The sequence below is a fragment of the Scleropages formosus genome, chromosome 18 (genome assembly GCF_900964775.1).
Source record: "Scleropages formosus chromosome 18, fSclFor1.1, whole genome shotgun sequence".
Taxonomy (NCBI): Eukaryota; Metazoa; Chordata; class Actinopteri; order Osteoglossiformes; family Osteoglossidae; genus Scleropages; species Scleropages formosus.
This window is the reverse complement of record NC_041823.1, coordinates 19,636,463-19,659,859: the sequence shown is the minus strand read 5'-3', so window position 1 is coordinate 19,659,859 and position 23,397 is coordinate 19,636,463. Positions and strand designations below refer to the sequence as shown.

General features: G+C 45.3%; 2 protein-coding genes across 5 annotated transcripts; one reads left to right on the top strand and one right to left on the bottom strand.

The window, feature by feature from the left end:
• Positions 1-1,182: 1,182 nt before the first annotated feature.
• On the bottom strand, positions 1,183-13,081 carry usp5 (ubiquitin specific peptidase 5 (isopeptidase T)). Of its 2 annotated transcripts, none has more exons than XM_018732061.2 (20): positions 12,756-13,081; positions 12,318-12,446; positions 10,182-10,248; positions 9,887-10,014; positions 9,636-9,781; positions 9,076-9,260; positions 7,901-7,995; positions 7,571-7,764; positions 7,313-7,384; positions 6,971-7,061; positions 6,705-6,830; positions 5,907-6,060; positions 5,206-5,380; positions 4,748-4,836; positions 4,167-4,352; positions 3,268-3,411; positions 2,965-3,107; positions 2,340-2,490; positions 2,137-2,221; positions 1,183-1,881 (listed from the first exon to the last, which is right to left on the bottom strand). In XM_018732061.2, the coding sequence occupies exons 1-20, from the start codon at positions 12,861-12,863 to the stop codon at positions 1,788-1,790; spliced, it is 2,562 nt and encodes an 853-aa protein (XP_018587577.1). In that variant the 5' UTR covers positions 12,864-13,081; the 3' UTR covers positions 1,183-1,787. The 2 variants fall into 2 exon arrangements, with proteins under 2 accessions (XP_018587577.1, XP_018587578.1); XM_018732062.2 differs by having other exon boundaries at positions 4,224-4,352; positions 12,756-12,863.
• Positions 13,082-13,886: 805 nt separating this feature from the next.
• Positions 13,887-23,397, top strand: p3h3 (prolyl 3-hydroxylase 3). 3 transcript variants are annotated; one of them, XM_029260159.1, is made up of 16 exons: positions 13,887-13,967; positions 16,090-16,274; positions 16,797-16,955; positions 17,287-17,476; positions 17,914-18,045; positions 18,194-18,336; positions 18,447-18,536; positions 18,628-18,680; positions 18,812-18,891; positions 18,986-19,113; positions 19,196-19,291; positions 19,382-19,532; positions 20,660-20,777; positions 21,991-22,066; positions 22,259-22,399; positions 22,679-23,397. In XM_029260159.1, exons 2-16 carry the CDS (start codon positions 16,107-16,109, stop codon positions 22,847-22,849), a joined length of 1,896 nt encoding a protein of 631 aa, XP_029115992.1. In that variant the 5' UTR covers positions 13,887-13,967; positions 16,090-16,106; the 3' UTR covers positions 22,850-23,397. The 3 variants fall into 3 exon arrangements, with proteins under 3 accessions (XP_029115992.1, XP_029115991.1, XP_029115990.1); XM_029260158.1 differs by lacking the exon at positions 13,887-13,967 and adding an exon at positions 13,978-14,082; XM_029260157.1 differs by lacking the exon at positions 13,887-13,967 and adding an exon at positions 15,168-15,516.

Here is a 23,397-nt window from a genome sequence, read left to right as displayed (position 1 = left end):
TAATTTTACATAAGAGCAAATACCTTACTTGTCAACTTAGAAGTAATGCAATTACTGTAAAGTGATACAATTTTGAATCATCTGACATTTAAGTGATATTCCACAGGGGTGTACTCACTTCTGTTGTATACTGTATGTAGACTTCCTCCCCCTGGGCTTTTACTGCTATAACAAATTTAAGGTGCCTGTTACATATTAGCTGTATTCTCACACATACCTGCATGGATGACTTACCACCATCTAAAACTCACATTTATCAAAGACCAAGACTGATAAATGTGAGATCTTCTACCTTCCAGCCAATCCATCAGCCTGTTGGGAACTCTCTGTAAAACTGGACAAATTGCTCATTTTATGTATAGCATTGGTCAAGAGCCTGGGAATAACAACTGACTTTTCTCAACACATCAAAATTGTAATCCAACCCTGTTGATTTGTCCTGCATAACATCCACAGGATTGATCCACCTCTTATGACACACACTAGACAGCTTCTGGCCCAGGCTAAAGTGATATCCCCCTTTGGACTATTGCAACTCCATCCTGCCTGGTCTTTTAATCTTTGCCATCCAGATTTCCAGAAGATTCAGAATGCTACACCATGAATTGTGCTTGACTTGCCAAAGTGTTCCCATGCACCTTAACTCCTTGCCTCCTTCCATTGCATTGCTGCGGCTGTTTGAATTAAGTTCAAGACTAGACTCTGGTTACGGAGTACAAGACTGTCAATCAATCTGCTCCCTGATACTGTAGCTTCCAGGATACAATCACTCTTTATACCCAGTAAGACATTACACTTCTCCACTGCTGACAAAGTTGTCCCCATGACCACACCATTTGTCACAGATAGTTCTGTATTTCTTCTGAAGTCTGCATGTAACGTGCACAGGCAAAAATGGTAGTATTAGACAAACTGATTGTGTTTGAAGCAGTACCTCAGGTTCTTTACTTATGAAAAGTACTTTTTAGTTGGATATCACTTTGGAAAAAATGTACATGTCACAGGTGAATTTTACACGCTACATTGATGTTTAATATATGATTGTCAATTGCTTATGTAGGCTTTACACTTAATAGTGCTGGGCTAACGTCAGTAAAGCTTTGTTAAGTATAGAAAATTCTTCTGTCTCTATCAATTATAACTGCTTTACACCGGAAAACCACACTGCACTGACACAAAACAGGCAGAAACACACAACTTTATTTGTCAGAGCAGAAGGAAAAAGAAAACTGCACAAAACTTTTTCCCCCATGGTCACCATGGCTTTACACCTCCATGCTGAAAGAAGACCCAGTTTCCTTGTGTTTAAATTGTTTTTGTGAGAGTCTAAGCACTTAAACTCATTCGATTTGCCGTTTTTGCACAAACTGTGTATGTTTTGTTTGTGGTTTGTTAAAATGTGGTCTTCAATGGGAGGGAGAGCAGGAAGGCGCTGGGGCAGAAGAAGCGGTAACATCACAGAAGCCACAAGCCAATAGGGACAGAGGGCAGAAGGGCACACATGGAGCAACAAGCACTCTCTGCACACAGGGTCTGCCCTCAGAGAGGGAGGTTCAGTGCTCCTTCACAGCTTCTTCAACCTCTCCTGTCTGGAGAAACCTTTGTGTATGGGTGCTTGCCTTTACTGCGCTGCTCACCCCATGCTACTCATTTGAGTACATGTGCATGTCTAGAAGTGCGTGAAAAGTGTTAACAGCCCTTCCCCCAGCCGCCCCAGTTACATCAGTGTCTGACAGAAGCTCAGTGTGTGAATGACGCACCCCCCCCCACCCCCCTTTGGCCTCCCCTCACTCAGACACTCTCCTGTAGAAGTACAGGTAGCCCAGGTCTTTAGGTGGTTTCTCTGAGGCGCATACTTTCTGGTCATTAAAAATAACCCACCTAAGAAAAAGACAGGGAGAGACAGAGAAAGAATGTTACTGCAGCAAGTTAAGATTGAGTGGCTTAAAAATACTTATTTAACATGAGAGTCATGTGCTTGCTTAAAAAAGTGCAAATCCTTCAGTGCTTTCAATAGCAATACAGAGAGTTTAGAGATTTATGATGTTACTTCTGTTATTTCCATTTTGATAAATAGAGTACGGAAGATGTTTATTCTGACATTTAATGTGAAAATCAAAAAGGAAAAAGACTCACTGCTGATCCTTTTTGATGTGGCAGACGTAATGGCCACACATTGTACTAGTACCCATGTGACTGATGAAGGCAAACAGCTCATACTCTGCAGATGGGAAGGATTGGGAGAGACAAGATCATTAAAATAGTGGCTTTACACACAAATTCAGACATAACCCCTGGAATGTGCTTGATCTGTCAAATTATGGTACTAGGTCACTCACTTCCAGGCCCATCTCTGACACGAGGTCCTGGAGGGGGCTCCCGGCTCCCTTCGCTTTCCCCAGCCGAACGTCCTCCCTCTGACACCTCCATAGACTCCAGGTCATCCAAGTGGGAGAAGATCCAGTCCACTGCCCGCTCCAAAACATTGCTCTGGGGTGTACGGGGAGGTAGAAACAAACACATGTATAAACCCGCATGCAGACCGAAATGAGCACTTGGATATATCAGAAGGGACATTGTAAGCCATATCAACAAAAGCAAACTGCAGCAAAAATGACAGAAAGACAGTGTGTAAATGTCCACTACCTTTCAGTTCCTGGGCCATAAGGATGGCCTTGGGTTCAATTCAGAGGCACACCACATTTCAGCAAACTAACATAAAGTTCAGTAGTTCGTACTAAACTTGAAAAGTGTCAGAAAGTGATGAATACCTCAATTAATGATTTTATTCTATACAAAAACAGATTTTATTTCTGATCATATTTCTATATTCTTTGGAGGAAAAAAAAACTATTACATATTTTTATGACCAATGAAAGATGAATGTCAGCTTCTGTTTCTGTGGCAATGTCTAGCAGGCAGGGGTATAGGATTAATATTTGTCCACTGTGCTGATATACCAACCGTTGCCCGTAGTGCACGTGTTGCCTGATCTCGACTGAAGCCCATGGAAACAATGGTTGCTAGGTGTTCTTCAGATATAGTTTCTGTTGGTGTGCTTCCAGGGGCAGAACTGCAAGCTGGTAATACCAGGGGAGCAGAGAAATCTGCAACCAATCAGAGAAGATGTACATGAACATGAAACTTAGATTTTGCATGAACACATAATCAATACCATTTGAACATGTTAACGATAGTGACATACAAAGAACATAAATGAATACTTGTTACACACAATTCTGAGCCCTAGAGGTGCTTTTTACACACCTGGGTCATCCATGTGCCCCATAACCCAGTTCATGGCAGCATCAATCCCAGTGTTCCCAGTATAGTAAACGGCCTTCCTGCAGGCCTCCAGTGGGAAGCCCATCTCACAGAGCTGGGAGACGGTGGAGTCATCTAGTACTGGGGCTGGAGAAGGGTGACAAGAGCATGAACCACTAACATGCTGCCTTACAGAACACACAAACACTTAACCAAAACACAAACAGAAGAGTGACTGAATATGACTCGAACTAAAAAAAAAGAACAAATATAGGAAAATAATATATGGAATGATGGTCTGAGGAATTCATTTTTGCAACCAAGGGGACAATACTAACATGGCAGAAATCAGGGTACAAAACCTACTTTACACCCAGTTGTATAAATGGGTAAATCACTGGAACTTAGTAAAACAAACAAACACTGTGCATTCCTTTGGAGAAAGTCAGCTAAATGAATAAATAAAAAAATAATGAATTCTACTGTTATCCACACTTACATTATGTGTTAACCTAAAAAGAAGAATCCAGCATATTTAACAGATAAACACATAATGAATACAATAGGAACCTCATAGCTATTAATAATGTAACCCTGAAAACTGAAGCTGCTGCAAAAAGCCAAAAAAAAAAAAAAAAAGGCATCTGTTGAGCTTGGCCCATCAACGATAATTTCACTGCCACTTCACAGAAATGGAAAGCAAAAGTTTGATCCTTAAGTGCATGCAGGGCTGAGTGATTTGTGCGCAAAAGAAAGCAAAGTATAAGTGACAATGATGAGCAAAAAAGACAGACAACAAATGGAAAGACAAAAAGTGGAAGAGGAAGGGAATCCACAACCCACAAAACAGATGAGAGATGTAGACCAGCAGAACAGAAAAAGGAGAAGACAGACAGACTGACACAGCAGTGGGGAGTAGAGCGAGTCGTCTTCCTCGTTGCCGTGGGAACCCAGGATACCTTTGACCTCCACGTCAGGGGTTATAAGAGGGGGTGGAGCCACCTCTGGAAGTAGCTCCTCCCCTGGCTGCTGCCCTGTCCCGCAGAGCGCGCTGAGATCCAGTGTGTCAGGAACATCGATACTGACATCTGAAACAGTCAACCAGCCACATCACATAACTGGCACAGAGCCACAGCCCAATAAGCAAGCCAAACTACTTAGTTAACTCTCCAAATGATTCACACATCAGTCTCACACTGTCATATCCACGTATTCACAGGCAAACAGCCCATTACTTAGTACACACTACAAGTAATTGTTAATTTATCTTTAAGCATATGTCACTTGCTAAATCTAAGTAAATCATCTCGGATAAAAATCCTCATGATTGTTAGGCACATACATGAGACAAATGAATACAATAAGACTTACAATTCAATAGAAAAAGTCAACAATACACAACATTACTGGTAATAATGATAACATACATTTCATCCACGATCTGTGCTGTACTGAGTTAGTGGTCAATCCAAACGGGACTTACCCAGTTTTTTGGGGACCCAATCCAAGCCAAAAGTAAACTTCTTGATTTGAATGATGAGATAATCAGGGAAGGAAGCAAATCGAGTGGTTCTAGGGAAGGGGAAATGAAGCAGATAAAACATCCACATGTCTAAAAACATTTGCAGTCTCAGTATCCCATGCTCCTACTGCATTGTGCTACACTGGGGAAAAAAGCACCCGGAACAGTACAGCTATTAGCCAGCATCTATATTAGATGAAGGCAATATTCTCCCTTACACAATGTAATGCTTCGTTGTGTTTTGATGTGCATACACTTGTAAATCCAAACAGGTAGAGTATCCTCTCACTACCTTTCAGGTAACATTACATTTTAAAGCTTTGTCTGAACAACAAACATCTGCACCGTACTAAAGGGGGACGACAAAAATGATGCATGAGTGATTCTTGGCCCGGTCACTGTGTATGTTGGGTACGTACTTGGTAGCAGTGGTCTTTGACTGAACAGCGGAGCTCCAGAAGTCAGTCAGAGTCTCGGGTTCACTTAGTGCTGCCAGACAGGCAGTGAATGGGATGCAGGCACGGGGAGCAGGGGGCGTCGGGGCTCCGGCTGCCTCTGCTGCTTCCCGCACACGCTCTGCCTCCTGTAGCTCCTCTGATGGTTGAAGAATGAGAATGAGGAAAAGAGCAGGTTAGTCACAGGAAGAGCAAGGTGGAGGAGCATGAGCAGATTAAAAAGATAACAGCCAATAACTGAAAGGAATTATGTACTTTTTATGAACTAGAGTGGGGTTACAATATAATTATGAAAAATAATACCATCAGACATTCTGTCTTTATGCAATCTCAGAATTGCTGTACTGTATTACTTTGGTACCACCTTTGTCTAGGCAACCTGCTATTTTAAGTTTCTATACTAAGGTACTTAGAATGACTGACTTTTCAGTGCGCTGTGCTGCATGCAAAATATGCAAGAACCCCTCCACTCATCCAACTATGCAATTACATAAGTACACAACGAGGACTTTGACTTCACAGTTCTCGTGTGTTTCTGGACTGTGACAGGAAATCAGAGTACCAAGTTCAGAAATAATAGAGTAGAATAATAGTAGAGTATGGTAGAAGTATACTAGGAAGTGTACTTCTACCATAATTGAGGTGTGTCGTGAGATGTGATGCACCTTTGTTGGTAGCCTGGTCCATGGGAACGGGCAGCTGTACAATGTAATCCACCCTTTGCGTGTACTTGGCTTTCTGCGACTGCTGGCATACGATCCTTTCCTCCACAAGGAAGCGGAAAGCCTCTGAGGGGTTCTCTCCTGAGCGGCAATTCCTCTGAGGAAGGAGAACATGGGAAATGAGGTTCATACATCAGTGGCCACAGGGGAAACACCAAACGCCAACAGGATCAAGCAAAACCCACAAAACAGGAAAAAGAACTTCAACAGAGATCCATCCTTAAGTTACAAGGACAAATTAACACAGATTCACTTTTCCCTGAAAACTGTGTAGTGTACTTTTGAACAATTTCATTATTTACACTTTATAAAATTATGATTATGAGTTGCTTTTTTTCTTTATTATTCACCACATTTCTTTTTATGTCTTTCACTTTGCACCGTTATATATCTCTTATATGCTTCTTCTTTCCTTTGGTGCATATATGTCTATGATACAGCCTGCTGTAGAGGTTTCTAGAAGTACCTTGGCTACTGGGAAATGCCACTTAATTGGGATTGCATGAAGGAAACCTTGAATGGTCTTTGTTTTTGGTACAAGCATATAAGAGTGTTTTGAGGAGCATTAAAAGAAGAGATGTGGAGTCGTGTACGTCAGTGATGAATAACACCTGGCGAGATTTCTGCAAAACTCAAACCATTTTTGAGCTGCCTCATCACTGAGACTCCAAAGACCCTCATAGTGTCAGAAAAAGTTAAACTGCAACACCACACAGACAAAATTTGAATAAAGAGTACTACCTCCACCATGTTAATGAAGTGCAGCAGAAACTCTTGAGCATCTTGTTGTCGATTAGTGGAGAACTCTGGGTGCCCACGTCCAATAAGAGCTTTGAACATGCGCGGTGCAATCCCTACTTGGTCCCCCTAGAAGCCACAGGAGCCATATAAGAATCATCTAATAATTTTAAGCACTACTAGGTCAACCACAGCATTTTTCCAAAAAAAAAAAAAAAAAACCTGAAAAATATCAATAACTAGCAGGTATAAAAGATCACTGCTTATACCCTGGGTTCAGGAGTTGAACTGGGGTCATCTCCAGGATCAGGTGCAGGTTTAGAATATTCACCTGACAATAAGCCATAGCCCAGTTTTGCTCTACAGAAAAAGAAAAATACAATTTAATACAGATCAGAATACCTATGACCCAGTTTGACATACAACAATAACTGGTAGTTTACTCTTACTTTCACAAAGTGAAGCATTGTTGAACATTTGTAGTTACCATGACGTTCAATGGCCACTTACACAAAGGCATGAGGAGAAAACAGTACCACTGTTCACAAAAGATACTGAACAACTCAAAAGGTTTCATAGAATAAGATCACAACCCTGCAGAGGACACTCACACTTGTGTTTTAAAGTCCTGGGTAGGGTCACTGGGAGCATCTTCGAAAATCTTTTCTATGTTGGAGACGTACCTGTGGCACAAGACACAGAACACACAGTTCACACACCAGAGGGCTGGTGACTCACAGACCACACATATTAACACCGGCAGACAAGGAGCAGCAGCCCTGGAAGTCTGTCCAAGCCATAAATCATAGCGACAGAAACGGAAAAATGGATGCGCTTCACTTAAAGTGAAGAACTACAGAGATGCTCACTTGCGCTGAAAGTCCGGCACAGTGAAGAGCACTTGCATGACGGAGTTGAGGTAGCAGCTGTTGCCCAAGTTCTTCATACCTGTGAGGCCTGGGCCCCACAGGGGTCGCAGAGTGGTCCCTGACTCCTGGATCACTTCCCACTCTCCCACACGCTGGTTCACTGCGATCTCCAGCTCTGTCATTGTGCGTTCCGTCTTTATGTGTATGAGAAGGAGGGACAGAGAACTACAACTTCAGGCAACAGTACAGCTGAGATGTACAGCAGACACAGTGTTTGTAGAGACCTGGTTCTACAATCTAAATCTAGAGAACAAAGAGGCTGTTCCACACCTTCTCCATTGTCATCATGTCAATGCCAAAATGGGCAAGGTGCTCAGGGAGCTTGGAATCCAGGACCATATCATCTTCATCATAGGAGTACACATCTGTGGAGGATTTAACGCTGTCAGCCTCTGCTCCTTGTTCAATCATAGAAGGTATCTATAACACTTCTGTAAGGATCTTTTCTGAGAAACGCTAATGCAAATTTCAGTATGAAGTTCTCACACAGTTCTTAGGTTTCCATACATTTAATTACATTACAACTAATATATATATATATAATAAATGTATATATCAAATAATATATAATATACACAGTAGCACAATAACAAATATATAAAATATATTTATTACATTACAACTAAGACTATTTTCCTTGAAGTGATCATGTTTACCAGCTTCTCAGTGTTGTATAATAGATATTTGTTAAGATGGGAAACAAGATGTATATAACATAGCTGCTCTTAAAGTGCATTTATCTCAATGATGCTAGAAAATCCATAGCAAAAAAAATTCCACTTTACTATGTTCTTGCCAAACTATTTAAAAAATTTTACTGTGTACAAAGAACACTGCATATCCACTTTTAACAAATTTTGTTACTTCTGGTCAGAGGTGTTCCACGATACAGAGAAAAAACAAGATGACTATGCAATTTCATAATCAGTTTGACCTGGATACCAACTACGGCAGCTAATTATTTTCCAAAGATGGCATACAAATACCACTACCGTATGAAAGATAGAAACTTGACTTGATTGGTGGGGTCTGGGTTTAGAAATCAAAAGTCTGTTACCAAGTTATTGCTTTAGATGCAACATTTTAAAAAGGCTAAAATGACTGATAAATAATATTGTATACAGGCATGAAAAATCTAGTTTTAGAACTTTTTATAAAACACAATTGAGCCATACTAGTTCAAACCTTAAATATAACATCTGTAGCATAAAGCATTTCCCCAGTGAAATATTTTTATTCAAGACAAAGATGAATGAAGGCATTTGGTTCTGTTTCGTGTTATTGGATTACCAATGTGATTCCGTAGGATAGAGACATACCATGCTGTTTATTATTAGACAATGACCTAGGTGATAAAACTGCCTGTTACAATCCTATAGTAGTCATTGAATTTGGTTTCAAACCCTGACCCTCTATTGCAGTAGTAGCACCTACAGCACCCTTACCTGCTCCATCTGGGGTAATAGTGCCAAGTTTGACAGCAAGAGGGTATCCAGTTTGTTGGAAGTGCTGGAGAGCATGATTGTTGCCCCCGGAACCATCAAAGTACCTCCGTCCACACAGCACTTTCCCATCGGTCAGATTCATCCAGAGATTCTCCTGTAGGTCACACACTTCGCACTTCCACCCGCTGACAGAGGCGAAGGCAAGCAGGTTGAGAAACACAATGTTACAATCAACAAAATGGGCAGATGTAGCTTAAATATTTATCATGGAGATGAACCATACATTATGCTGGTATGCAGACAGCACTGAGGTATGCATACATAACACACAGAGTGACACACTGATCGACAAAACACTTTCAGAATCCTTAAGAAAAGGTCACAGAAAATAAAGCAATGCTTTTAAAACCGACAGAGGAACAGTGCAAAGCAACTTGACTGGAAAGCTGGAAACTGGGGGAGAGTATACGTATAAGGTCATACGAAGGGACAGAGCACTGGAGAATGGGATCAAGACCTAAAAGAAAAGCAGATACACTATGGACACCTAGCAGAGTTACCTAGGAGGGATTTTGACCCCGTTGTCAAGCTGCTGGAGGTCAGCGGCATGCTTGGACTCCTGCCTGACCTCGCCATCCCACTGTTGCACCTGCAGGGTGTGGGACACGGAGTCTGCAGCCATCAACCCAGCCATTGACAGGGACACCTAGGAGGAGTTGATACAAAGCATCGTGAGATTAACACATTGGGAGATCGGCTCCTAATACAGATTATGCCATCAGTAGTTCTTCAGAGAAACTGCAGGCCTCACCCGCTCTCTCACTACATCAGGCATGGTGGCCAGGTCTTCTGAGGTCACTTCCTGCCTGTCAGGAAGGAGGACAACTTTCACGTCCTCATCATACTGATCCTGCTCAACGTCAAAGCCTCCCTCTATTCCTGAGGGGACAGAAAAACACACAGCAGGAATTCAGTTAGATGCAAACACAAATAGGGAGTGTTAAGAAACAGACCTTAAGGCAAAGATTCACTGACATAAAACAAATCCCCATGCGTGCAGACACACAGCAAAATTTGGCATATGAAATGATCCCAAACTCTCTTACCAATAGCAAGTCGTGTGGGCTTTTTCTTAGGTGGGTCACCAGACCCAGAGCTGTTGTCATCCTCCTTCTGAAAGAAAGATCCATGGCAACGTTCAGAACATTTCTTTAGCAATAACGAGCCCATCTGGTAACTGAAGCCATTAAAAAGCACAGAATGACATCAGGTACCTGAGGAGACTATACGTTTAACTCTACTTTTACCAAAAATTAGAAACTGTGTCCTCACATCATAAATGCTTGGGTTATGAATTTCTGAACATACTCAGATGTTCAGGTGTTCGTTGAGCTTAGCACTCAGACTGCAAACGTTTCATCACCAGTCGAGGTGACATCAGTGATTAATGCTTAATTTCTTTATTATTTACTCATATCTCCAAAAATCTTCTACAGAATGAATGTCACTTCTCTTTCTGTATCCTGCCACTAGCAAAGAGCAACAAGGAATACGTAAACAGATCTACTCAATTCTCTTACATTACCTGACACTTTTCTCAACTTGCAATACAAAGTTATCTACCCATTTATACAGTTGGGTAATTTTACTGGAGCAATGTAGGGTAGGTACCTTGCTCAAGGGTACTACAGCTAGAGATGAGATTTGAACCTGTGACCTCTGGGTGCAAGGGCAGCAGCTCTAACCAGTACAGTATCAGCTACCCCCTATCCTCTTCCCCATTGTGAATAGCTTGTGTCTGTTGGCAATCAATAACAAAAAGAAATTTTGCTTATCATTCAGCCATCACTATCAAACATGAATTTGTGATTGTTGCTTTAGAAGAAATAATGTCTGTAGTAGAAACATGGACGTGATGCAGGTACAAAAATAAGTGATCTCTAAGTTGCACTGGAAAAACCAAGCAGGTAAGTGGAATCAGGTGTGCAAATCAAACATACAAAATCAATTAATTTTTTTTATACAAGAATAATAGCCATCTTTATAGGGTTAATATACTTTCAAGCAGTACTGTACATTCAAAATGTTTACAGAACCTATGAGGTATAATTTATTGTGGTATATATTTATTATTAGGCTTCTATTGATTGTATAAATATAAAGCAACATGAAACTGGCCACATGCTGAAAATGTTAAACATGTTGTTTCAAGTTAATTAATAAATAATAATTAGACAACAGTCACTATAGAACTAAAATCCTGTGACAAACTGGCATCCTGTCTACGGTGTACCCTACCTCACACCTTATGTTTGCAGAATAGCCTCCGGAACACAGTAATCCCATACAAAACAAGAAGTTGATGAAAACAGAATAAACAAGTCTTACGGTATATTTGTAAATTCAACTCTAACTACTATTAGTAATGAGGTTTTAACAAAACTTAAGCTGTGAACAGTTCAAGGGATGTTATTAATCTTCGACTGGCACAGTGGTTGGTTTCACCAAGACTTCCGTCCCAGTTACGTTCACACGTTGACGACAGCGTAATGCCGACAACAGCTTGTAACTACACTTAGCAAAGTTTTACGTAGTTTGCATTTCAACGAGCGTGTACTTTTTTCAACGTATGTATTAATACGTTATATTTATTCAATACACATGAGCTGTCACTCGGTTGGAGATGCAGCTCACGTACAGAATGGCTTGCTCATGACTTAGAGATCAGTTACTGAAGCTGAGGTTTGCTATGCTGAGTGTTACAGAGCTGAGTCACTCTGGTGAGTGTTGAGTCATGATGCTGAACGTTACAGAGTACAGTCAGCATGCTGAACGTTACTGAGATGAGTCATTATGCCATCGTGCTCAGCATCGAGATTCATCGTGGCATTGTGCTGGGCGTTACCGAAAGCCATCGTGCTCAGTGCGATTGAGAGTCGTCATACGATCATGCTGAGCATCATTGAGAGTTATTGTGCCATCGTGCCATCATGCTGAGCACCGACAGTCATCGTGTTAAGCAGTAAAGTCGTTATGCTAGCGTGCTGAGCATCATTGAGAGTCATCGTGTTGAGTGTATGGGGTTATCCTGCCATCATCATGCTGAGAATGATTGACAGTCATTGAGCTGAGCATCATTGAGAGTTATCATCATGCTGAGAGTTACCGTTACTAGTTATCTGTGCTGAACACCAGGCAGAGTAGTTGAGCCTGGGTCACCAACCAAGACACAGGTGTGTTACCTGCACTCTGCGCGTGCGCTTGATGTGAAGGTAGGCTTTCTGGCCGGTCTTCCTGTAGTGTCTGTCCACGTACTGGCTGCCGAAGCCCAGGAAGGTGTTCATACACACGTAGAGGCCCCCTTCGCTCTCCTGAACACACGCACACAGACAGAGCCATGTTGTTAGGGGTCGGAGAACAGCCACAGCAAGACGAGAGAGAGGACTGACAGCGCAGTCTCAGTGAGAGGAGGAGGCGAGGGAACGCGAGCACGCGGACACAGTGCGCGAGGGAGGGACGGTCAGCCAGTGCGCGAGGGACAGCTGGCAGCGTCGGCGCCTGAGTGTGAGTCCCCGAAAGAAGCCAATAGAGGAAGAAGAGACAATAAAAAAGAATGAGAGAGACAGAGCTGAGAGCGGGGCGCATTCGGACACACAGACACACGGCGCGGCTGCACGAACCGGGCTGGCGAAAGAGAAGGCGCACTCGTCTTTGTGCACCCGGTCTCCGGGCCGCGGAACCCGAATCGTGGAAAGCACCGACATGAGAACCTCGTTCAGCTCCGCCATCTCTTAGTCTGCAATACTTTTCCGCCACACTCGTCTCTTGCCCGTCCCCGACGTTCCCCTTTCTAAAAGTTCCCGAGCCGATGTCTAATTTGCTCCTCCTTGTGCCCCTCGCGATGTGTCCGTCTAACTAGCTGCCTCAGTCCCTATCCACGACTGGTCCTGCGAGTTCCTCTCGGTACAAGGCCGGACGCGCTCCAGACCCACAGCCCGTAATTTTGCGAATATAGTCGCAACGAAAAATTGCTCGTGCGGGTTGGCCAAAAAACAGCTGTGGCCCTGACGCCCAAGGAGATACCAGGCAGGATAACGAACACACACTGTCTGAGCTAAATACCATACATATTCCCACGTATAAATCCTTGCATGTTACTGTTTAATAGCGTGTAAAAACTTTCCCTCAATTTGCGTCTTTGAAACGGTACAAATATGAGCAAAAGTATTAGTACAACTACTTCTCAAAATACTTAAATGTGGGCGAACAAATTTTTTTCACACATAATATATGCTCTACAAATTGCGTTTGAGCGTTTACTAGAGAATCTTCGGTAATGCCGTGAAGCCAAGTGCGCCGACGATGAGAAGGCGGAATTGCATGTTTTGGACGCGCTAAACGCAACATCGCCACCTTGTGCCTGGAGGGCGAATTACTTCCTCCAGCCTAAAGGATTAAACGTTTTGAATCAGACGAAAGTGCTACACAACTTACACTATGCCCGTGTTTTCCCAACATGTTACATAAGAATCCGCGTCTTGATATTATTAATTTAAAAAATTTAGCAATGATGTTGACTGTAAGTGAATACACTTGCTATGACATCATTTCGACAGGAAAATATACATCTTCAAGCCATTACTGTATTCATTCAAACAAGAGTTGTGCCACGTGTGTGCCTCGCGGAATAGTCACTTTGACCGAGGATCATATTTAGACAAGAAAAACAGCAAATAACCGCAAAAACACAGACTTTTTTTTATAAAGGAAAGAAATTCACGCAAAGCGTCTGCAACCTGGTTTAGGTGCAAACATTTGCGTCACATTTAAATGTATCCATTTAATAGGGGCTGCAGAGTGACGTCTACACAGAGTGAATTAGCCATTTTCAAGTTAGTAAAAATTTATTATAAACATAATGGCATTTTTAACAAGACAGTAATATTCAAACTAATTAAAGTGCACTGAAGATACAGTCAAAAAGCAACAAGAAATCAAGACAAAATGGTATGAAGGTAGAAGCCAGGGGAGTACCTTCCCATTTGGGGTAGAACTCTGTCTTTACTATCCCTATTAATAATAGATAGGCCTAACAGTCTATTATCTTTATTAATAGACTGGTATATATAGTTGTATGTAGTTATATAGTTGTGGATGTATGTTTAGTTTTTTGGGCAACTGGTGGTGTAGAGTTACTGTCTTTGGACCTAAAGGTTGCAGGTTTGAATCTCACCTCCAGCACTAATACCGTTTGGGAAAGGTACTTACCCTAAATTATTTTAGTAAAACTACCCAGCTGTATAAATGGGTAAATAACTGTAACTGTAAGGTAGATTACCTTTGTAAGTGGCTTTGGAGAAAAGTGTCAGATGTAAATTATTAGTAATGCGGACCTCGGGGGCGTCAAATGTTGCTACTATATTAACATCCAAAAACTGTCATTCTGGAAAATGTAATAAACGCCTTGCTTGAAAAGAAAGTTTTATTGGAAAACTGAACAACAGCTTATGTGTAGAGACGCATCTGCGCCCCGCGCCTTTGAAACGGTGCAACTTTCGTAGGCGACATTTTCTATGAACATTTTTCGACGAACTCTTGGTCTAAGATTAAGAAGTAAATGGAATTCATCCGTTTTTCCCTTCACGAAGTTCGGTGTTGAAAACAACTTTAATTTCCAGTCCGTTTTCAGTCGTTGAAGAATATATAGTACATTTTTGTTCTGAGCAAATGTAATGTTCGCATACTATACGAAATGTTGTCACAAGTAAAAGACATTTTTGTTATCCGTGCACGTTTCTCTATCGAATGTCTAATGTATTGTCGTGTACATGCACCTTTGCTGCATAATTCAGAGAGCAATGAATGAGATGTATGTCGCTTTGGGAGAAAACTCATCTGCAAAATGAATACATACATACATGTACATGTAAACGAAAGGGGCGGGAAAGCGGCGCGCGAGCCCTGCCGTTACTGCTACAGCAACTAGAGGACAAGCTGGAGCGCAGGAGTAAAAGTTACTTTTCTCTTGTTTACTCGTCTGTTTCGACTCCTCGAACCCGTGCAGCTCTCAGCCCCTCCCATCCCATCCCGCCCCATTTCGCTCTACACCCCTGCGCACCATGGCGCTCGAGCCCCGAGCCGCCGCCGCTGCCGTCGCCGCCGTCGTACACGTGGCGCTGCGCTTCTCTTCCGTCGCGCTGCTGTGCGCCGTCGTTCCAGCCGCAGGCAGCAGCGATGTGAGCGCGGGCTCCGTGTCCGAGCTGCTCTCGCCCTACGACGCGCTCTACTATTGGGGGGTGCGGGCCTATTTCTCCCAGGACTGGGAGCGCGCAGCCGAGCTGCTCGAGAAGTCCATCGCCACCCGGGACGCGCTCTTCCGGACCCGCCGGCGCTGTCATGACAGCTGCGTCGCGGCAGGGCGGGAGCGCCTGGACACACTGGGTACGCGCTCGCTCGTGTACGTGTACGTGTGCGTGTGCGTGTGCTTATTTACTGTATCCGTTCCGGGCAGATTTCTTGCTCAGGGCTCATGGGATTCCAAGGCATCTGCTTTAACCAGCACACCACCTGCTGTCCGTTCTTCTCCGTGTAAACCGAGGTGTACAGAAGCAGGCTGTCTTTTTATGTCCTTTTAAACATCTCCTGCGATGATGCTGCCAGTGCAGCAACCTGCGTGTGATTTGCTCATAGATTTCTGCTGTCTTTTATTGCCTGTTACTATTTGTGCAACGGGGGTGCGGCGGCGCAGCGGGTTTGGCTGGGGTCTGCTCTGTGGTGGGTCTGGGGTTCGAGTCCCGCTTACCTTGCGGTGGACTGGCGTCCCATCCGGGGTGCGTCTCCTCCCCCCGTCAGCCGCGCGCACTGTGTCGCCGGGTTAGGCTCCGGCTCGCTGCGACCCCACTTGGGACGAGTGGCTGTAGACATTGTGTGTGTGTGTGTGTGTGTGTGTGTGTGTGTGTGTGTATTTGTGCATCAGTTTGGCACTTGATCCCTTTCTCTCCTGTGTCTGTGCAGATGCCAAAGAAGGCAGCATGTGGGACTTGAAGGCTCTGGACTGGGTTCAGAAGACGGCGGAATGTGCGCAGTTCTGCGTGGGCCAGGTCACGACCCCAGCAGCGCTGCTCCCAGTTTCCACGGACATAGAGTATGAGTTTAGCACCCGCAACCCGTACAACTTCCTTCAGGTCACGTACTACAAGGTACCCACCTCTTTGGAACTTGCTGTCGACGATTCATTCATATGGACATTTTCTTTGCTGTCTTTCTTTGGATGCATTGCTGTCAAACTGAAAAAGTGACTGTATACAAAGCAGTACTTGTTTGATCCACTCTGCACGTCTGAGTAGTTGTGTATAGGCGCTCAAGTTTGCTTGCAGTGGGGTGGAATGAGCTTCTGTTCTCCCTCTCAACTGCTGAATCCCTTTCAGCTTTCAGGAATCGTCTCAAAACTCACTTTTTTGGACCCGATCTCCTAACAGCTCTATGAATTTGCATCACACCATCTGTCACGATCACCTTTCTACTTCCGGTCAATTCCGTATGAGGCTATCGCTGTATCGTATGTTGGCAAAAACAGCGGTATTGGACTAAGTGACTCTACTTTGAGAATTGCTTGCCTGTATGTATCTCTCTGTCGGCAAAATGCTCTTTTGTTTCCTCTGAGTTGCACTTCGTTTTGAGGAAAAGCATCTGCTAAATGAATATAAATGAATTGCTCACAGCTGGGGAAAGTGCAGAGGGCTGTGTCTGCGGCTCAGACCTTCTTTGTGGCCAATCCAAGCCATATGGAGATGAGGAACAACCTGGAGAAGTACAGGCGGATGCCTGGAGTCAAGCAGGATGCCTTCCAGGACAGGGAGAGTGATGCAGAGAAGCACTGGGTGAGATGGGAGGAGCAGGGGGGGAATCACTGGAATACAGCTGAAATATGAGAAATCGCTGTGATTGCAGTGAGGGGTGATGTTCAAGCCATCTTTTCTGAGGCCTTGGGAAGTCCATAGGGCTTTTCTCACCCTTCTCTTTACTGAAGTATCTGCATGAGGTTCCTTGGGACTGAAACTCTATGGGATCATAATCCTCAGCCTTTTGGTCAGAGGTTATGAACATCATCCCTCAGAGACCTACCGCTTTTGAAAATGTTGCAGCTGTTGCAGATTGACCACATCCCGTTTTTTGGGTTTGACATCCCCTCTGTTTCTTGCCCCCCCTCAGTCGCTCTACAACTCGGCGATCTTCTCCGAGTCCTCCAGCGAGTGGCCGCGTGCGGCGGACATGTGGAAGGAGTGCATGAAGGAGACGCTAAAGCGGACGGATGAGTGTCGGGCACAGTGTGTCATGGAGGCGCAGCGTTTTCCCGACCGGGAGCCCGAGGGCTCGGAGGGGGTGTTCCAAAAAGCGGCAGGTACGAATTCATGAGATGATTAGAATGCCAGCGGGACTCTCATTGTAATGTGCATGTTGTTTGTTGGAGTCTCTCGAAGGAAGAGTACTGAGAGAATCATTATTCGGCATTTGGTCCCTTTATAGTTTTTAAACATCACGCACAATTAACACTCATCATGTTTGCAAAGCAGTCACTTCCCTCATACCAGATATGCACTGGCTACGTTTAAATGCACAGAGTTTGTTGTTCTGGGCAGCAGGTGGCGCAGCGGTTAGAGCTGCTACCTTTCAAACCCCACTACTTGCTGTAGGACCCTTGAGCACGGTACTTACTCTCTATCGATGGGTAAACCGTTGTAGGTTGCTGAACGTTGGAAGCTGCTTTGGAGAGAAGCGTCAGACGAATCGGTGAATGTTTGCAGGATCTGGCTCTAAAACTCAATCTCTCCTGTTCAGCTCTGTCGCTTTCCTTGCTGTCCTGTAAGCAGTCCTGCGTGTCACACGTGTCCACGCGACCCGGAAGGATTTCTCCCCATGAGGACCTCCTGCCTACCATATTGGAGCACTTACATATCGCACAGTTCAAAGGTCAGAGGGTTCGTCATCTTCCCTTTTCGTGTTTTTTTTTTTTTTTTAAACTGAAAAGCAGAGCAAATGTTTCCACGGGAAAACCAGGTTAGACATGTTATCCCACCGTGCTCCGCCTGACTTCTTCCTCTGCGTGGTGATGTGACAGCGGGAGACCTCAAGGGGGCAATCCAGAGCCTTCGCTCGCTGCTCCTCTTCTACCCATCAGACCCAGACTCGCTGTCCAACCTCCAGCTCTACCTGGACACCTTGGCCGGGGAGTCTGTGGCACAGGAGTCCCAGCCCATGGAGGTAAGATCTTCTGCTCTGCGTCTCACTCTGGATCTGTCACGTTGTCTAGGCTTTTGGTGCGGAGTTTTTTTTTACACCTCATTGGACAGTTGACCTCTCGTTTGTTTTAGGAGATTTCCGGCTATGTCAGCAGGTCGTTGCAGGAGAAGAAGCTGCTGTTTTTCGGGGTTGAACATCTGGACTTTAGTTTCACCGACCCGGTACGGCAGCATGCATTTGTACAGTAGGTTTATACTCATGTCAGAATTAAAGCAGCAGTCATGAGTTACTGCGCATGTTTCCCCGACACAGGACCTGTGGACGCCAGAGGACGTTGTTCCTGAGTCCTTAAGGGATGCCTGGAGGTCAGTCGGGGACAGAAAGAGGGATCGATGAAGGAAAAGGGGTCCCGAGCACGTGGGACACCCATGACTGAACTTGCTGGGCGCACGTATTGCCTTGTCCTTTGTCGACTTGTGATTCCTTTGACATCCAGAGCGGAGAGGGACAAAGCGCAGGAGAGAGACAGGGAGGGACTCCGGGAGGCGGAGGTGGATGATAGCGGGTTCTATGCGGGTGAGTCGAACCGTCGCCGCTTCCTGCACGGATGTGGACAGTTGCATCAGTTACGCCATCCGTACACCCACTCCTTCTCCCCTGGTCCTCCCAGGAGGACACGTCCCTCTCGTCGGAGTGGAAATCGCCATGGACGACGTCGCCCTGAACGGGACCAATCGCGTGGTGCTGGACGGGGTTCTCGCACCCCGCGAGTGTGACACGGTGCTGCAGCTAGCTGCAGTAAGAGCCCGAGTGAAGCCCGTCGCGGTGTTTCGCTTGTCCAGGTGCTGCTGCGCGTCTCACCGCCTCTCTGTCCTCCCAGGCCGCTGCTTCGGCCGGCGACGGCTACCGGGGCCGCAGGTCCCCTCACACTCCGCATGAGAAGTTCGAAGGTCTCACTGTCCTGAGGGCACTCAGGGTGAGCCCGTGTTCGCCCGCGCGACGCACTGCTCTCGCTATGGAGTGGACAGAGCGATGCTTACGTTTTATGTCCCCCCTTCTGCCCCAGTTGGCACAGGACGGACTGATCAACCGGACAGATGCCAGGCTGCTCCACGAAATCGGCGAGAGGATTCACACACTGCTGCACTCCTATTTCAGGAGCCCCTCGCCTCTGTACTTCTCTTTTACGCACCTGGTCTGCCGTACTGCTGTGACAGGTACCACGGTAGACTAACCTCCCAGAATGCGTCATAATAATGTAACAAAAATGTAATTATGTAGTTTTTTTTTGCATTTAGTTTTGTTAGATTAAGCATATTTTTGGCATTAGTTCTTAGCATGTCAGTTTTTCGAGAAATATTCCACAGTCTTGAAATCGGAAAATTTTGGCACCAGGTTCCAAGCACGGAATATTCCAGTGTCTTTTAGTATTTGATGCTTTCTAGAATGTTCTGGTGCCTTCCAGAATCTTCCAGTGGCTGTAAAGTGCCAAACTAAAACTGACACTCTGGAAGAACTAGTGGAGTTTTTGTAATCAGTAAACCTCAACTGGTCGTGATCAACGGAAAAATCGACATAACTAAGAACTCTGAAAAATTTAGTTGTGTTATTGTTGTCGTTATTGGCACTTCTCCAAAGGAACCTACAATTTTAGGTGTGCGCACTGAGCTGCTTACAATGATTTACTTGTTTACACAGTTGGGTGATTTTTACCGTATCAGTTCAGAGTGAAGGGGGGTGCGGCGGTGCAGTGGGTTGGACCGGGTCCTGCTCTCCGGTGGGTCTGGGGTTTGAGTCCCGCTTGGGGTGCTTTGTGATGGACTGGCGTCCCGTCCTGGGTGTGTCCCCTCCCCTTCCAGCCTTACGCCCTGAGTTGCCGGGTTAGGCTCCGGTTCCCCACGACCCCGTATGGGACAAGCGGTTCAGACAGTGTGTGTGTGTGTGTGTGTGTGTGTGTGTGTGTGTGTGTGTGAGTTCAGAGTGAGCATCTGAAATGGGGACTACAGGAGACGTGGGGGTTCAAATCAAGGTTCTTTGAGCGAAAGACACAGCGCGGGCCTCGTTTAGAAAACGCTCATACGTTCTGCGTATTTAACGAAATGCAGAAATCCAGGCCCGTGGTAACATTTGCGTAGTGAAGCTGATGTGAAAATGTTCTTTTCCAACCACTGTTCTCTGAACCGTCGCTCGCCATACTGTACGTCATACCCGGCGCTGAGATGTTTAGCCTGCACCTGCATTTGGAGGTGTGTATCCATGTCGATTATGAATTCTAAGCCCGCGTCTCCCCCGTTCTACGGAGGCGTGGGCCGTGCTCAGTGTGTGTTCTGTGTGTTCGCTGCAGGAGAGCAGGAGGGCAGGCAGGACCTCTCCCATCCCGTGCATGTTGACAACTGCCTGCTGGAACCTGAGACGCGGCGCTGCTGGAGGGAGCCACCCGCCTTCACCCACAGGGACCTCAGGTGGAGGCACACCTTCCATGGAGGACACGCTGACCAGCGCGCGCACACACACACACACACACACACACACACGCGCGCGCGCGCGTGCGCAAATGGACTGTGTGCTCATTTGTTTGTTTTGCTCACGCTTTTCTCCGAAGCAACTTAGGATGTTAAGCTACTTGCAGTGATTTGCACAGCTGTACACAGCATAAACACTGAAGGATTGCATGAGAATGCATTGTTTCATGGGCTCAGTGGCGCTCTCATGATTTCAGTTTTTGCTCACATTGAAATGACTTTTCTTTCAGAGATGTGTTGCGTTTTCACACTCGCCCAGTATCGCACTTTGTCTTATTAGTAGTGTGAGATCAGCTGGAAACGCTGAGATTAATATATATACATCCTTCCCTCACATAAGGGGTGCCTGTACAATGGAAAAACTGCTGCAGTGGCTTATGTGCCATTTTTTTCATACATTTTATTTATTATTCAGTACAATAGCACCCCACCCCCACACACACACCGACTGAAACCGCTTGTCCCATATGGGGTCGCGGCAAACCGGAGCCTAACCCGGCAACACAGGGTGCAAAGCTGGAGGGTCAGGGGACACGCTCAGGACGGGACGCCAGTCCATCACAAGGCACCCCAAGCAGGACTCGAACCCCAGACCCACCAGAGAGCAGGACCTGGGCAAACCTGCTGCACCACCGCACCCCTCCCCGACACTAATGCATCAATTTTATTTCCATAACAGGCATTTTATTCACTGCCTACTTTGTTTTTCACGCTGCAAAGCACACCAGTGCTCAGTTATTTTAATTACATAGCTTTTGTAGAGCTTTTACAGCACAAATTACCCTATACTATCATAAAGTGTTTTCGTTGTGGTTTACGAGTCAGCCAGAAGCTTCACTGACAGTCCAAAAATTCCTGCATGACTCATGGTACCAGTTTGGATTATAAGTGATATAATTCAGTAATTGTTATTACAATATTATAAAAAAAAAGTTTGTCTCACATGAAAGTACTATTTATTTTTAATTATGTTTTTGCCCTTATGAAAAAAGGGCAATGTTCCAGTCACCTTCTTATAAGAGGAATTTGCCTAATGGGGAGATTTTTCCAAACAAACTAACACCGCTTGGAGACGGATGGATGTACGTATTTTGGCATCACAACTTGGTGTCCTTTGATTGTAACGTTACAGACTGATTCTTGGTCATTACAGTGCATTGCTTTATTTGAACGATGACTTTGAAGGCGGGGATCTCTTCTTCACTGACCGAGATGCGAAGACTGTCACAGTAAGGGCTGGTTCTTTACATGCTCTTTACACTCTTTTCTGTACTTTGCGGACAACCCCAGCTTCCCCTGCTCCGCCACTAAGACTGGCGAATCACGCAGTTCTGTCTTTTATGGCCACGTAAAACGAAAATCACACTGTCATTTTTCATCCGATGTCCCTGAACCCTTCTGTGCCCCTTGTCTGTGTTCAGGCTACAGTGAGACCAGCTTGCGGGCGTCTTGTCGCATTCTCCTCCGGGCCGGTCAATCCTCATGGTGTTACCGCCGTGACAGCTGGGAGAAGGTGTTCACTGGCCCTCTGGTTTACTAAGGAGAAGTTGCACAGAGACATGGTGAGATGTAGGGTTGAAGTGACAGGTTGCCTGTCTATATGAGGCTCGCTCAGTGCCCCAGGAGTCCATGCACCGCTTAAACTGTCCGGGATGCTCTTATGGCATAACTGTTATTGCTTGGCTTAAGATCCGATCCATCGACATTAACTCCGTATGTGATGTGTCTGTCAGCGTCACTCTTTGTTTCACATGCTGTAGGAGTTGCTTAGTTTGCTGATTGTCATGGTGTGTCGGTTGTCTTGCGACCCACTCTTGATGCGTTCACCCTTTCTGCGTCAGGAGCGAGAGGAGGCAGAGGCGCTTTGGGCAGCTGATGGCCAGAGTGTGAGAAAAGCAGAAGACGAGGACGATGAGAAGAAGCTCACCCAACGTCGCTCGGGACGAAGGCAGGGTTCGAAAGAGAAGAGTAAAGGGAGGGAAAGGGTGTTGGGAGCACACGATGAGCTGTGATGAGGGGAGCAGGAGCAATAAAGGAAAGAGACCATGTTCTAGATGGAAATACAGGCGTGGTCCTCGTTCCTCTTTGTGTCTCCTCTTTGGGCGGTTGACGCTGTCTCTCGGCTTGCAGTCCTTTGTTTCCCTCCCCCCCTACATAAGAAAATCACGCGTGTATGAGAAAAGATGCTCCCTTCTCCCAACTCGTGTCTGTTCCTGCTCTCGGACGTGTCCGGTCAAGAGTGTTTATGCAGATCCACCTGTGATGATCAACTTCTGTGATGTAATATTTTCCTGTAAAATTAACTGTAAAATAAAATGATACCTCGCTCGGTCGCGGAGTCGGCAGACTAGCTAATGAGCCGAGAGAGAAAGCGGGAGCGAATGAGGCGTTAATGCGTGACATCCATTAACCGTTTACCGCACCCCCTTCTTTGCCATGCCAGGATTAGAAGGGAAAGGAATCGTGGGATATTCGGCATAGTTGCGCGCACGCTGAGGCACCGAGCGGGACTTGGCAGGACAGTACATTAACGCTGATGGTCCGAGAGAGAGAGGTATAG